Here is a 16,989-nt window from a genome sequence, read left to right as displayed (position 1 = left end):
TAAATTGTATGTTACATGTGTACAATCAGGGCCATTCGCGGTGTTCCACTTACAGAAAAGTTGCTTTGTCTTTTGCAACATGACAAAATTCACCTATTCTTACAAAATAACCAATTAGATTGTGATAATAAAAGGATATTAGTCGCAAATCACTGACCGACCTGTTTACGTACACGTACACGTACACTCTTAAAGGCTGCGTTCTATTGGTTATAATTTCCGCGTCGTGGTCTCAATACTAATGATACGTTCCAACAACAGTCGCTTTGAGGTAACGAAGTTAGATTACCACCTGATTCCCTGATAGTACTTTACAAATGCTTGTATCGCGATATACTCATTTTAATAATCTCATGATTAAGCACAAAATATGGTAAAATTAGTTTGGAGTTCGCGTAATCGACATATGTTTGCGTTAACATCTTATTAATCCTTTTTAATTAAATATTATACTTAGTGATAAGAATGCAAGCACGTAATCCTACATAGTCTTTTATAAAAGTTATTTTGTTTGTAATTCTCAATATTTATAAATACTAAAGATTTTTAGTTTATAATAAAGCTGAAAACTAAAATATTCCGTGTACGTCTGATTTTGCTATTTTTATTACGAGAATTGCGACTGCGAATACATTGAGAATGAAATGTTTAAAATTGACATTTCATTCTCAATACAGATGTAACAAAATATTCTGATCTGTTTCTTTTTCCGTAAAATCATTTTTTGTTTGCATCATTTGGTTTTTAAAACAAAATAAAATAATAATGATGTGTATTTTTTACTTGCAGCTCACAATTTTATATGTTATAGCTGTCGCCCGCGACTCTGTCCGCGAGGAATTAAAAGCAAACTATGCCAAATTTCTGCAAGATCCATGCAACCCTTACGCACATACGTTCAAACATACATCCATCCATCCAAACATTCGTATTTTTAATTTTAGTAAGATGTCAAACATCGACTAGCTATGGTGTATAATCTGGTAAAAAATTGTCCCCACTATAAAACGTAACGCACAATTTGGATTCATTAGCATACTTGTACGATATTTCGTATCAATTAGAGTGCAACGACATTGTCGTGGCTATCGGTTCATAAACACGAAAATAATAATCGTTTTTTTCCATGAATTTATTTTACACCTGTATCGTAAAACATGTGATAGCAACGCTCGTGTGCCCACTACAGTCGCAAGCCCTTCAGATAACACATTATTGCTTGATGTTACTCTTATAATAAAGGTATGGTACCTTTACAATACAATTGGGGTAAACAGAGATCGTTTGTTAGGCTTAATATTATGTTTCTGTGTAAAAGAAGAAATAGTAAGGCACTCAAATTGTACCACTAGTGTGAATAAAAATTCAAACTAATGACTGGCTGTTACTTTGGCCTTTTGGTTAAGGTGTTAGTTTTTACTAAAAAATAAAAATGTTCAAAATTTTTGGCAAAATATTCAACGAACAACAAAATAAACATTGCATTTTGTAGAATAATACGAGTATTATCAATACAAAGACAAGGAAGCTACTTTTGTTTGTCTGATATATTGTTAAAATTCGCAGTTATGTAATGGTTTGTTTGTGATTTTTATGCATACGACTTCCATATACATATAAATTGTTACGTAATTTAACCTAAATTAATATTTTCCGTCATATTCATAGGGGTTCAGTCAGACAGACTTTTTGATTTCTTAATTTGTTCGTAACTAAGCTGAGCGGATATAAGTTGATAATGAGTCTCATATAAAATCTCTATTAAGTGAGGATTTTTTTATCCTTACATTTATTAGAACGGCGACTGGAACTTTAACAAATAATAATTAGATGAGAGCTTGATAAAATTCTCACGACTTTTCTTCTCATCTTTCTCAGGAATTTTCAATCATTTGAAACATAAAATTAGTATTAAGTGGAACGTAGTGTTGGCGATTATATGTACATACAGCTGCATGTTTGCGCATTGTAACAAAGGAGTTCAGGTGAACATTTTCAGGCAAACTGCCAAAATATACCCAGCTTCAGGGTATTTGGATCCAAAAGCATTCCACTGCAAGATCAATAGAACTTCGAATTCTAAGTAACGTAAAGCAAAATTAGTTGTTTAGGTTGTTTGTTGTCATATTTACTAACGCAATTAATTTAATTTCATGTTTTTAAAAACTAGCTGTCACCCACAAGTACGATTTAAATTTAAAAAAAAAACTAAATAAGTAGTCTGCAGCCGTTCTGGAGATAACTTCGAACAATCATCCATCCATCTATACATCCAAACATTCGCATATATAATATCAGTAAGATAGCATTCTATTTTTGAATCTAATGAAATGATTATGGATACACTTTACAATAGCTTTATCAAAGCTGGTATTGTATATTAAACAAAGCCAAGCGCCGTTGGTGGATACGGTTCAACAGCCAGACATGAGAGGCATTACAAGCTCTCAATTTACACAACGTATATCACATTTCCACAAAAACAATACTATAATTATAATGAATGGTTATATAATATAATGTATACTAAAAACATTAAAATAGTTAGTCTGCATTCAAACTTGAAGGACATATTTTAGTCTCTTTTTTGTCAAAGAGGACGATATTGTAAGGGTCGACGATATGTCCAATTTAACATATACATTTGACCTAAAGAAATCAAAATAATAAGTTCTGATAGAAATTTCGCGTAAATCACTGCCTGTTAGTACCCATTTATTATTCACATCTAAGCGATGGCCAATAAATATATATAATAACAAATAGTTTTTTTCGTACGTTTTTAAATAGTTTTATACTATCCAAATATACACATAGATTTAAAAATACATTTATATTAAAAATTTACTTAGTAATTCAAATGTACTTAGTTGAATTGTTTAGCAGCCTGATGCAAGGAAAGAAAAATTGTAGAAATTAGATTTACTATATACTATATAAACTTTCAAAATTACCTGAAAATAAACATATATATTATACTTTGTAAATTTTGACAATATTCATGAGGATGAAGTTGCTGGTTGGTGATGGCAGTGAGTCTTGAAATAAAGAAATACATTTGAAGGAATAGGTATAAAGTGGTTACTTCGAATTCATTTAAAGGTTGTATTACCTGGAAAATGTATTTATATAAATTAGGGAGCGAATTCCCAGCGTCTAGACTCAGAAGACGGGAGTACGTGCAATTCTAACTAAAGAGATTTAATTTGAATTCCTAACATGTTATAAATCAAATTATTCTCACGTCTATAAAAATTTATCGTGAAGCACAAATTGAGGATTACTTTACTTATTTAAGTTACACATTCAAATTCAGATCGACGGTTTTGATGGAATTAGTAACTAAGTTGTAAATCTCTTTTTTTGAAAAAAAAAAGAATATACAGACGAATTGATAACCTCCTCCTTCTTTTTGAAGTGGGCTAAAAATAACGATAACTATGTTTATTATAAAGATAAATTTATATACATCGCGTTTATGAAATATGAGCTTTTGAAGCTTCTAAACAATTATAGCGTAGGTAATTTAATTCAGTAAATGGATTGGTTAATCAGGAATACTTTAGTATTAGTAAGCGCCATATAACTTTAGTATAAGTAAAATTAAATTACAATTTGTTACAAATACCCTACGCTGTCATCTTTATTCCATTTAAATCCTCAATGTAGATGTTAGTAGAAGAGGAATTATGTAAGTAGGTTAACATTATCATGCGTAATTCTATTTATTTCGTCGAAATTCTTTTTTTGCAGTGTACAAAGCTGTCAAAACGTTTTAGAACCGTTCTTTGACAACGTTTCGAACGCTTAACAAGGTTTTGAAGGCAAAATAAGGTTTTGATTTTACTTCCATTACTTTAACTAGCTGTCGCCAGCGACTCCGTCCGCGCGGAATTAAAAAAAATAATAGCCTATGTGTTCTTACCTACTATGTTTTATATGTATGCCAAAATTCATCGAGATCCATTCAGCCGTTCTGGAGATACCTTCGAACAAACAAACATACATCCATCAAACATTCGCATGTATAATATTGGTAAGACAAAACTAAAAACTATTCTTATGTAAAACGTTTTAATAATACAATAGTAATGTGAGATACTAATAAATTAGTTATTAATACATATCTTTGTTTACTAGCGACACCCTACTATTATTAAAAATTAATGTGTTTTATTAACTTTAATGTTAAATCTTTTTAAAGTAAATAGAGTTACTATAAAGAAATCTATTCAATAGACTAAAATATCTTTCGATTCTGAAGCCATAGTCTTGTTAAGCTAGGATAGACTGTTCTTATTTGTATAAACGATACATTCCTACGGATCTCCCATTTACTGGCCGAAGTGAAGATAACACATCAAAACGTTTGCTTCGATGACGTCATTATGATGTTATCCATACATAGATTATGTCATGTCGAATTATCTACTGTAAAGGATTATGTTAATAAGACGTAGGTGTTCATTATTACGAATTCCACTCACACTGATAGAGAAGATAAATTCAACAATGCACATTATTTCTTAAACCGGCTCCAAATATATATTTCTCTACTTTATCATAATAGTATAAAATCAATATATTCTTGGCGCAAACAAAGCGGTATTTAATCATTGCATTTGAAGTTAAAATATTCATCATCATCATCAGCTCACTATACGTCCCCACCGAGGGGCTCGGAGCCTACCCTAAGTTAGGATGATTAGGCCATAGTCAACCACGCTGGCCAAGTGCGGGTTGGTTGACTTCACACATATCTTTGAATTTCTTCTCAGATATGTGCAGGTTGCATCACGATGTTTTCCTTCACCGTAAGAACGTCGGATAAATGTACATATGTAAATCGGAAATGGAAAAACACATTGGTACATGGCGGGATTCGAACCCAGGACCTACAGATTGCAAGTCAAGTGCTTGACCACTGAGCCACCGACGCTCCGCTAAAATATTACTTCGAATGAAAGCGAAGAGTTGTATTTAAAGTAAAGAAAAACTGAATGAGAACTGCTTTTCCGTCCTCCTCATTCATGAGCAAAGAAAATGCTTTTACATATATTTCAGAAATAATAATAATGCTCATGGAAATTTTTGAAATGATTTTAATAATTATTATTATTTTCCTGTTTAATCATTGTACGGTTCGTAATAATTTAACACGTTTATTGCCACAGAATCGTCCTGTAAGTTCACTTTCGTACGTGTAAATCGTAGTAGCATATAAAGTGTTAAAATCTTATTTCATCACATCTTCATAAACTCACTATACGTCCACTCTGAGGGGCAAGCCTACCCTAAGTTTGGTATTGACTAATAAATTTTGTTTATTACTAGGAAAATAATACAAAAATCGTATTGTAAGGATTCATTCGTGTCACACGAAATACGAGTATCGTGTCTTCAGAACAATAATGTAAATGGCACGTCGATTGCGTGGGTTCACTATTTTTCGCGGCTCAATGATTACGCCAAATCGAATAAATAATATTTATATACGGGACTAGAAACAAGTGCTTCTTGTATATTATAATATATACTTATATAAGTCCTTGTATTGTACTTAAAAAGATACATAAAGATTAGGATATACATAGTTTACTAAAGATGAGAGTTATATGACAACAATTTTATACAGATCCATCCCTTCTTGTAGCCTCTAAAACTCTGCATTAAAAAGTAGCCTATGTCCTTTCTCAGGCTGTAGATTATATATGTAGCAAATTTTACTTAGTTCGGTTCAGTGGTAATATTATTTAGACAAACCCGGCATGCAGTTTCATTAATAGAGTTTTTTTTGCGAACAACATTTCGTTTCAAACCACTTTTTCTGGTCTATATAAAATCCATCCCGTGGGTTACGGACGCATAACAAATCAACAATCATTGTTTTTTTTCTGAACTGTGTTTTCCTAAATTAAAATTCATAACTTGCAAAATGTAAAACAAACAGTGGTTTGTAGAATGTTAAATTTGTTTTCTCATGTAAAATATTATTATTTTATCTTTACCATCGTATCCAGAGTCGAGGGGTCACTCTACATAAATCTGAGACTTAAATAAAACAAGGTTTGAATTGAGATACGTCCCTAGAGACAGTCATATATTTTATAGTTCAGACAAAAATCGTACATGAAATATAATTTTTAAGACAGTTAAATAATACATATAGGGGTATATTTAAATATATGGTTAGTAAAGAAAACAAAACTATCGTCAGTTTACTAAAGAATACTCGAACGTAACTTGTTTAGTAAAGGATGGTCCCGTGGGTGTCGATTGCTGTCACAATTATTGACAGATATTGTTGTCTTTCTTTTTTAAAGATAATGTATGTGATGACAATATGTCGCTATAAAAGTGTGAGTGCAGTCAACTTAAACGTGATAAAAACTTCATGCAATTAGAATCAGGGTGTATCTAAAGGTCAATTTGGAGAGACAAAAATCATGCCGTTGGACATTACTTACAGAATACAAGGAAAATGACAATGGTAAGATTTCTCAGGGATGGGGATACAGTTTCTATAATGGCGGATAACACACGTGTCGGATATCTCCTTCAAGATAAACAAACGACACGACGATCATCGAATACAGGGTGAGATGAATGCCCCATTTTCGTATGGAATGTTGGCACATACTGTATTACTTTTCCATACATCTCTATCTTCCGTCATCTGTAAACATTCACTCCCTATTCACATATTCAGATCGGTTCAGTAAACAACTAAAATTAAATATAAAAATGTAAATGTATTTAATATATCTAGTTAGCAGACAGATAGACCATTCGAAAGGGAATTTAGTATCGAAACGTTACACAATTGTGAATAGGAAATAAAAGATATTGTACAGCAAGAATTTTCTAATATTCTTCTAAATGACAACGTAACAGCTGAAGCAGAAAATATTTAGTATCTTCAAGTTAGTATTGTACAAAGATATTCCTGAGAAAGGAAAACAATTGAAAGGAATTTCGTTATTGGAAAATCAATCTGTTATTTATTTTGTGAGAACATTATCATCTATAAAAATAATGAAACTACACTTGAAAGAGATCGTGGCAAAAGTTGCCTAACAAAATATAATTTTTAATTCATTTCCAATTTTAATCTCATGAATATTTATACACTAAATGGAAATGTAAAATGTATTATAATTTGAATTCTGCTATATTTTATGTGTTTCAAGTGGAATTAAAAGCAAATAAACATAATAAACACAGGTATTTGTATTGTGACAAAGGATACTGGTAAGTGCGGGAACAACAACACACGCGAAGTTTCCCTACACTCGAGTGGAAAAGTGGTACCACTGCAACTACGTTTGTTATTTCAAAAGCTTTTCCTTCTAGCAGTGAAAGGATCTTGTACAGGTATAAATAGAATCGATTCACTCACATTCGTGTCTATTATAATTCTACTAGATGTGGCCGCGACTTCGTCCATGTCAAATACTAACTTTGAGCTGCACGGTAATGGACAGTACTTGGACATTGCAAAATTACTTTATTTTTCTAGAATAAAAGATTTTTTCTTAAATAACCGTAGCACTAGTTACTCTTTATTAATCATCTACCTGATAATAAAAGTCCAATCAAAATCGGTCCAGACAATTCAGAGATTAGCCGGAACATACAGACAGACAATTTTTTTTGGTGTATATACCCTACAGACACATCGATTATATTTATGTGTATAGATGTATAGATATAAATTGTAGCAAGGCATATTACGATATGTTTTCTATATAAATATTCAAGTGACCGAACACGCAGCTATAATATACATTTGTATGACGTTACCAAGTTACACCGTAATTTATATTATCGCATCGGCTCGGAGCCTACCTTAAGTTAAGGGTGATTAGGCCATAGTGAACCACGCTAGCCCAGTGCGGTTTGGTTGAATTCACACATATCTTTGAATTTCTTCTCAGATATGTGCAGTTTGCATCACGATGTTTTCCTTTACCGTAAAAACGTCGGATAAATGTATATCTGTAAACCGGAAATCGAAAAAAACATTGGTACATGGCGGGATTCGAACTCAGGACCTGCAGATTGCAAGTCAAGTGCTTGACCCCTGAGCCACCACGCTCTAGAAAGTAGTAAGTAGCTTTGAGTTATTTTTATAGTGTGGTCAACATAGTTAAAGTGGTTTAAATTTCAATATCATTGTTTTAAGTAATGATTGTGATGTCAAATATACCATTTTGTATGTATCATACATACATAGTTACTAAGTTATGCGTTGTGTTAAAAATTATTGGAATTCGTTGTTGTAATTTGATAACCGCATTATAATTATAAAAGGTTTTATTGGTAATCAATCATTATGGAATTCAATAGACTTTTGTGCTATATTGTTTGAAAATTTTAACACCACACGTAATATTGTTCGACTCCTGCTATCAATCATTTTTATATACAATATTTATGGAAAAATACATTGGATATTTTTATACTTTTGTGAAAATATATTCTTTTTGTTTTCCTCGATTCATTGTATTCGTTAAAGTTCGGAAAAGAGGACTAAATTAGATCTCCGGGACGCACGATCATCAGACGAAACGCGGAATTGCTTCCACTTCAAGCCTGTCTTCTGTGTGGTCGTGGTATGTCACCAGACGAGCCGGGCCAATTGGTGCGAAGATGTTAAAGCGGGCTCTACCACTGCTGAATGTTGTATCTATGCACTGGTTTATTTTAGTATTTCGTAGTATTAAGGTTACAATACTACGAAATACTAAACATAGATAGATCAGTAAACTATTGAAAACAAAGGTAACTTTGTGTCAAAATGCACCACTGCCAGTAGTAGAGGCATTGGTATCTAGGATAGATATGTTTATCGTCAACACGATCTCTTTATAATAAGAGGTCAGAACAACCGTTCACATTAATCTTAGTTAAACAGGAAACTGTTCTCTGTTGTAGCTGTAATTAAATTCACAAGTAATTAATGTAAGGATTCCGTTAACTTTATCTCGCAGGATCTTTGAGTGCTTGATTAAGAAAATACTTATTGAACTTACAAAGTAAAGGAAAATCTTACTTAAGTTTATAAGGTACACATATAAGGGTATGTGATGAACATCAACACATCCTAAATCATCTAGAAAGATTATTGCTGCTTGTTTAGCTTGAGAATTACAGTGTCCGTGCTCTACTCTAAAAAAAAAACTTCAATCTTGCCTTGAATACTATGTAAAAATAAATGGATAATATATATTTTTTATACAATCGAGTGAAATAAATACATAGCATTTCTTTCCACATATTTCGTACCCTGATCGTTCCTATGTGCGTAAGTATTCCTTATAAATAAACCTTTATTCATGTTTTATAACAAACTATATCCCATGGTCTTTTATAAGTATACTAACCACAAAAACCCTTGCAAATATTATGGGAATTTCAATAGAATCCCTTATATAAAAGTCCCTTTTCAGTGAATCGTGTAGCTCAATTCACTTAGTCCTTCGTAGCAAAGTCGTAGCCCTTCAACGTAGCATGATTTATGAGGAAGGATTCAAGAACAAATTGTATCCTTATCTTATCGTGATATAAGACAAGTGTAAGAGTATAAGACAGATGTAGTGAGACTTGAGATGGGGACCTGAAAATCTCGTCGCTAGGCGTTGCAATCTATGTACTAATACATAAAAATTTATAGAGATAAAATATATTTAATTAAAAAAAACTTATCCACTTTATAAAATCTTACTTCATCTAGGTAATTACTATGTTAACTATATTTAAATATAATATATAATATGGAGCTACGTTATGATATAATTTAACTCTGTTTGCCTCTACTATAGTACTAGAAATTCAAACCGTTCGTAGCGTATTTCAAAATGCATTTTTCGTTCGTGGGATTAGACTGTTGATACAAAAAATTTAGATAAAAATGTTACGAATGAATATCTTACAAAACCTATGTAATTACGATTGTGCCTCAAACACAAAAACGTACATGTATTACGTATGATTTTTCACAATAATAGGCTATTCACCGCAGACTCTAGGGTTTGAATGTAGAGAGTGGTAGATTTTAAAACTTTAGTATACGCGTACATTTATTCGACTACATAATTTAAAATAAAAGAATCAAAAAGCATCTAAGTTGCCTTTGACAAATAATTTGTAATACAATTTAAATCCTTTTCACTAGGACTTTTCAATAAAATATTACAGTTTATCTTTTTATGTCGTCAGAATCTTATCTAACCAAGATGTCTTCAAGAGCTATAAAATGCTTGAGTAGAGACGATCTTGAGCAATCTCATTACCGCGATGTGACTGAATGAAATGAAATCGTAAGAAAACGAAGTATTAGTTTAGTTTACACCTCAAACAGTTTACTTATACTTTCATAACATCAATGTTAAATATATTTTTAATAATAAAACTTCTGTCATCTTTAAATCAGTTATGGAAAAAATAAAAACATTTATGTACTTAAATAAGAAGAAAACGTGAAAATAAGCCTTACTGTTTTTTTTTTAAAAAACTAAACCGCCTTGGACTAAGTGCAGATGACCAATAATTGCTAATCTTCATAATATTGTATGCAATTTATATTCTTTCTTTAATTTCTTATTATTGAGAATGTCTATTGTACTAGACATTCTAAGGGCAAGTTTCGTTTGTTTCGAATGTTGTTTCCCAAATGAATTACGTAATTACAAACTAAAAATAAAAACGGTTAACTTACACATTTATTCGTTGTCAGCTCTGACTAGTTTCAAGCCCGCTGGGGGTCCTTTTGCTTACGTAATTGGCTAAAAATAAACACGGTCATAAATACTTAGAAAATACAACGGCGCGACTCAATCTACTTAAATCCCTTTTATCTCTTAATATCTCGCCTTATTTATAAAGGGTCGGTATAACCCACGTATGTCCTTTTTATATCTCTACTCTATTTCCTTATATTCATCACTTGGTTGATAAAAAAATATTTAAGAACTGTTTCTGAAGCGAATATTTTTTTCATAACCATTATATTAATAAAAATTTACTTTTAATATCCAACATTAAACTGTAATCAGACAATCATTAAAACTACGTTTAAATATACTAATATTATAAAGGTGAAAGTTTGGAGTGATGGATTTACCGGCTACATGGATCTCGATGAAATTGGCCATAGATGTAAAACAAAATTGGAAAGAACGCAAAGGCTATTTTCTTAAACTCCTTTTCCATTTTTTTCATTAAGGGCGAAGTCTCGGGCAAACGTAGTCAGTAAAAAAAATATAATAGCAGTTAGAACTTTTTATAATTAATAAAATGTAAGCTAATTATGAAGTCAGTTCAGTTACTATTTTCTACATTTCGTTTGACAAGGTCTCAAATTTTAATATTTTGTTGGTTGGAAAAAATAAAACTAAATTAATATGTTTGAAGTACTTTTTGTCATTTTAAATACATTTAAAGCTCTATAATTATTTATTTTACATTACATATTTAGTAAATTTTCGGCAATAATACATAAATCATACTTTTCATTGGCCATTAATTCTTGTTTTTTTTTTAAATGCATATTTTTCCTTATATACATATATATAAGATTCTGTTTTTATATTATACAATAATTCTTACAATTTAATTTAAATTATTTAATATCTTCAGAAATAAGTATTTTTTAACTTATCTTCTTGTAACCATGCTTCTTTGGTCTCAATTATAACAGAATGAGCGTTTATTTAGACATAGAGTGCACGTATTGCAAATAAAACTAATAATTACTAAGTCTTCTGTATATAAATGCTAAGATCCGAGGTAAAGATACAGCACAACATACGAGTACGTCTGTTGAAATTCGCAACATTCGAATAACAATATAACTTAACCGATTTCAAAAGGTTTATCACACGATTTGTGTTCCTCAGAGCGTAATAGAGACCCAGTCGGGTTTCTAGCTTATTTAATTAATACTCGTAGTATTAGTAGACCTTCCATTCAAACGTATGTAGTTTGAAGTTCAGTGTGTGAGCTTGCGCGTGGCGTTGCTGTACAGCGGTTCCTTATGAGCTGGCCGAATGTGGTCCGGAACTGACGTGACATAGAGCAATACAATATGAAGTTGATCGCTCCGTTCAGTAGCGCAAGCGCATCCATTAGTTCCCCGAACAGATCGTAGCATCGCTTAAAGAAGCAACGACCCAGCGCGCCGCTCATCAAACCTGTTAAAGATTTTTAATCCGTTAATAATTATTTTAAGGTTATCGTTACATTAGCAGTTAGGTTATTTAGCAGATTTCATGTTAATTTACTACTATTTCTTGTACCATTCCAACTAAGCTGTAAGCTTGTGCTAGGGTGTGGTTTACGACAATAGTCGAATGGCGGGATCTGAACCCCCGACCTCGTGATCGGAATTCCATACCCTTAACCATTAGGCTATCGGCGCTTAAAAAATTGACATTGACGCGATAATCACGCGTATGAGATGGTTAAACACCGTTTAATGTCAGTGCCAATGACAATAGTTAATGGAATTTTACTAAATTAAACTGGTTTATTCAATTTTTATTAAATGTAGACTACACATTAAATTTTAACTAATTAAAACATTCTTACAGCTATAAAGAAATTAAAGAGGAAGGATATTAAATAGTCTCACGGCATCAAGTTGAACGTTAATATATTTTATAAAGCCCAAGTTTATCTTGGTCAAAAGAAAATCTTGAGAAGAAAATGATAAGACGCAGACATTTGACATAAAAGTAATTCAGTTTAAATACTTTTAAAAAAAGAATTGTTTTACACAAGATAAAGACTTTTGATTTGTTTTAATTATAATTTATAAAAGTTTACAATATTTATTAATCATCTAACATGATCTAAGTATTGATAATTTAACTTTAGCTTAGACCAAAAAAATTTTTATAGTATAAAATATCCTCATTCCTGTTATTATCCTTGATAAAACAGACATAACAATATTTTTTAAACGGGGATTTTGGTCTCAGAAAGCGACGATTAATAGTTCGTAAATACCACCGAAAATGCAATACATTATTGTACTGACCAGTACACATTGTATCGATTTTCTTAGTCTGAGGAAATTTCCTATAAAATTTAGTAGTGCCGTAATCGTAAGTTTGCCGTTGACAGCTCGAACGTCATTAGGATCTGTCAATAAAGCGAACAAAAGTAACGGAAACGACTATTGTTATTTTTATAAAGTCGTATATAACAACTCTAATATAACATTGTGTGACTTGTCTATTCTTATTATCTTTGTATATTAGTCTTATTAAAGTTCTTGATGTAGTAAACGCTACATATAAAACTTACCTAGAATACCTTGAGGAAATTCTGTCAATAGGAAAAGTAGTAGCACAGCTACTAACATTTTGGTAGTACGATCCGTCCTCTTTTCAGCTTTGGATCGCTTCGTCAGTTTTCTAGTGAAGACGTTTCCATTTGTAGCCACTACACTGCTGGCGGGACATGCATTGTAACCTTTTAGCATTTTCTTCCTACTATTAGCTCGATACAACACTCGTATCAGCCATGCACTGATGATAGTCAATATAACGCACGGCAGCAGTTTTATGAACACCGCATGTACCCAAAAGTTTAATTGATATAGTACTCCTTCGTAATTGGAATCAACGTAGTAAACTTTCGATGCAATTTTGCTTGCGGTTTTGTCGAATGATACCTCTTCATGTATTGTGAATACCTGGAAAGTTAAATTTTATAATAGATAAAAAAATATAATAGACGAAAAAATAATCGGTGCCTACTCTAAGTTAGGGGTGACTAGACCATAGTCCAGTTTTGTGTCCAATATAATTTCGTTAGATATTATTGAAAATTGTCAGCCTTTAATAAACATACTAATATTATTTTATGCATCGTGTAAATAAACTTATCGGTTTTAGAAACATTTTGATATTGCTTTTTTTGACTTTGTATTACGATACTTGACTGGAATCAAAAGAAAACAAAATTGCGTGTATAATATAATTTGTGAAAAAGCTAACAAAATGGCAATTTATTGCTTAATGTCGTGACCGTTAATGCGGAATCATTTCGTAAGCGAAAATTAATCCATTTTCAGGTGTGATGGACAGGCTGTTAAACACATTTCAAATCAACATTTTGTTTACAAATCATCTAATTACGAGTAGTAATTATAACCGAAATATATAACAAATACTGGAACATAAATTGCCTCATGAGAATATTACACTCCAGTCGAGCATAGTAAATTAAATTATGCCTTAATCATCTCACATTGTTAAAACTATCAAACAGTATACGCTTTCCCAAGTTAAGATTGTTAAGGAACAAAGCTTACGAACTAAGACTTTACACGTACATCGCATCAATTATATATATATATTATTGATGCGATGTACGTGTACACACCGTTATATCGCATTAATAAGATATGATATGTTACTAATGCATCTCATAGATTTAGATCATAACCAGCAATAAAACATATGCTATATCTCTATTAAACCTGCAACCTAAATAATGACCTATATTCAAGAGCGAAGTTTTAAAAGTAATAGTAACAAGCTTGATTTAATACTACTAACTACACCTAGTACAGTCAGCTCCATAATTATTTACACTTGCAAAACAAATTTAAATTTATATAGGCGGCCAGTTTCAAATATACGTTTGCAGGTATTTGTCAATAATATGTATCCATAGTTGGTAGTATACGGAGGGATAAGTGCATTCATATTTTACGAAACTAAGGTTTTATGAAGTTTTAAAAATGTTTAAATATTTATGCAGCTGACTGTACAGTGCGATACCCTAGAACTCTAGAGAATACAAAAGAAATGAATTTGAAGAAGAATTTGTGGATATAGAGGCCAAATCATAGTTGCGACTGTTACGTTTTTACAGAGAACTTTGCAAAAGTCAGAATAAATGGGATTACCTCAAAGGAAAATTCTAGCTCCGGGGAATTTCGTATGTACTTGAGTAACAACAAATACGTTTTGCTACAAATAAATGTACTGTCCTACAAACTTCCATATAAACTTTAGTACACGACATGTTTCATGTTCAAACTAAAAAGAGTAAACGCTTTTTCTTAAATTTGATAACGCTACTATAGAATAAAACGCGAGAGTAAAATAAGTTAAAACAGATTATTTATTATAACATTATTATATGATACTTACAAAATATGAAGGTATGCATAAAATAGGTGGCAGTAAAAAGCTTAAGAAGATGGCCAGCGAGCAGCGTCGGTCGGTACACAGCGATGGTCCGTACGATGGGTACCTTTGGAATAAAACTTTGTGTTAGATCTCATTTCCACCAGGCGAATGGCCGAACGTTTGTAAGGCCCCGCGTGTTCTGATGCGTTCGCAATTGGTTATACAAAATAACGATCGCTCGCGGCTAGAACAGCGCGGTAGTAATAAGCCTTTATTAAATTCCAATTAAATAAAAAAAAACAACCCGTTTATAATATGAAAAATTAAGGTAACAATTACGAAAATAATCTTCGTATTCTGGGTTTGCTTTATTACAAGGCATTATTTGTAACAAAAATGTCCTTAGGCAAATATACATAAACATTGAATCACGGAGTAGTAAAAGAATTAATAGAAACGGTAAAGTCTGTTCTTGACATGTTTCCACTCAATTTACGATGCTTTGAGAAACGTTCAACTAATTTCTTAGGTAAAATAAATTTTGTGAGTTATAGGAAATGCAAAAATATTGTCATTTATAATAATTTATTTGTGCTTTTATCGGAGTATATCTTTTTACTAAGATATATTCCAATCTTTCAGTCTCAGTAATTAACTTTAAAAAAATATTTATCAACTAAACACTGGAAGACAGTACAAATTTAACAATGATCTTACTTGATAGCAATATATCGCCAAATAGCCAAAGACAACGTCAATAGTATGGAGGCGGTGTGGAACAGCTGTGTGAAGTGCATATGAAAAAGCATGTACACCGCCCATGCGTACGGCCGCTCCTCTTGCCGCGGCAACAACTGCAAACAAAAATTCAATTAGCACAATTCTGTAAGGCTGGTTGAGACACTTTTAGATATATTTAATTCTATGATCAACAAAAAATACTATTTGTTACGTAAAAACCAAAAAACTCGACTAACTGTAAGCCTGTGTAACACTCGTCAAATTCGGGTCAATCGTTTAGGCTCCAGGCCGTCACAATGGAATAAGCTTACAAACTCTTATACATTTGTATACACGCAATATACATTACTATGCTTACGTAGTCAAGTAAAGATATTATTTAAAAAAGATTAGAGACGCGGTTTAGCGGTAACCTTTCTCTTCTCATAACATTGTAAGCAAAGAAAATGTATGTAAATAAATAAGAGCAAAAAAGGATTCTGACCGAGCGTCAGAAGTAAAACAGAAGACGGATAGAAAAAAAAAAAAAACTTTCTCTTCTTGTCTCTGTTGTGAAAAAAAAACGCAATTATCACGTCCTTACCTCCAGGCTAAAGAATTGCTGCGAAGCGCGCCTTTGACTATCTCGTGCCTTAGCCGCGTACTTATATTGCTCTTAGTCTTAGGGATAATCCACTCTTGCGAGGGTAGAGTTAGATAAACAAAGAACATTTTATCCTGATTTTATTGTACTCTCACACAAGCAATTAAAGTGGTATGCGATTGAATTCTACTACCGATTAAGGATCGATTATCGGGTTCGGTAGTTACATAATACCATGCTAACCATATATCTATAAATGGAGAAGGGTACGTATTCCATCATGACGAAGACATCAGCAACAGCTAGCCACTTCAGAAGTCGGTTGATGGGAGCCGCGGCAAGGTCTCGCCGAGTCAGTACAGCTACATTGAAAACGTTCGCTAAACTACCGAAAAGACAAATCTGAAACAATTAATACAAGTTCAACTTATCGTTTTTCAAAGGTATCATAAATAAGTGTCAGTAAATTAAAAACAAAATTAATAAACAAGTGTATCCATACATCGAATACTTTTA

At 32.0% G+C, this 16,989-nt stretch overlaps 1 protein-coding gene across 4 annotated transcripts in view; it reads right to left on the bottom strand.

Annotated features, from left to right (window-relative positions):
• Nucleotides 1-11,590: 11,590 nt before the first annotated feature.
• Nucleotides 11,591-16,989, bottom strand: part of NGR-A20 (neuropeptide receptor A20) — a 33,010-nt gene continuing 27,611 nt past the window's right edge. For all 4 annotated transcript variants that reach the window (XM_013307155.1, XM_013307152.1, XM_013307153.1 and 1 more), the window contains exons 3-7: nt 16,717-16,875; nt 15,867-16,003; nt 15,171-15,273; nt 13,312-13,702; nt 11,591-12,194 (exon numbers count right to left, since the gene is read on the bottom strand). In XM_013307155.1, coding sequence (XP_013162609.1) covers nt 11,971-12,194; nt 13,312-13,702; nt 15,171-15,273; nt 15,867-16,003; nt 16,717-16,875 — 1,014 coding nt within the window. In that variant the 3' untranslated portion in view covers nt 11,591-11,970. The remainder of the gene's footprint in view (nt 12,195-13,311; nt 13,703-15,170; nt 15,274-15,866; nt 16,004-16,716; nt 16,876-16,989) is intronic.

Source organism: Papilio xuthus, unplaced genomic scaffold, assembly GCF_000836235.2.
Source record: "Papilio xuthus unplaced genomic scaffold, Pxut_1.1 DF828142.1, whole genome shotgun sequence".
In the NCBI taxonomy this organism is placed as follows: Eukaryota; Metazoa; Arthropoda; class Insecta; order Lepidoptera; family Papilionidae; genus Papilio; species Papilio xuthus.
This window is presented reverse-complemented; position numbering and strand designations above follow the sequence as displayed.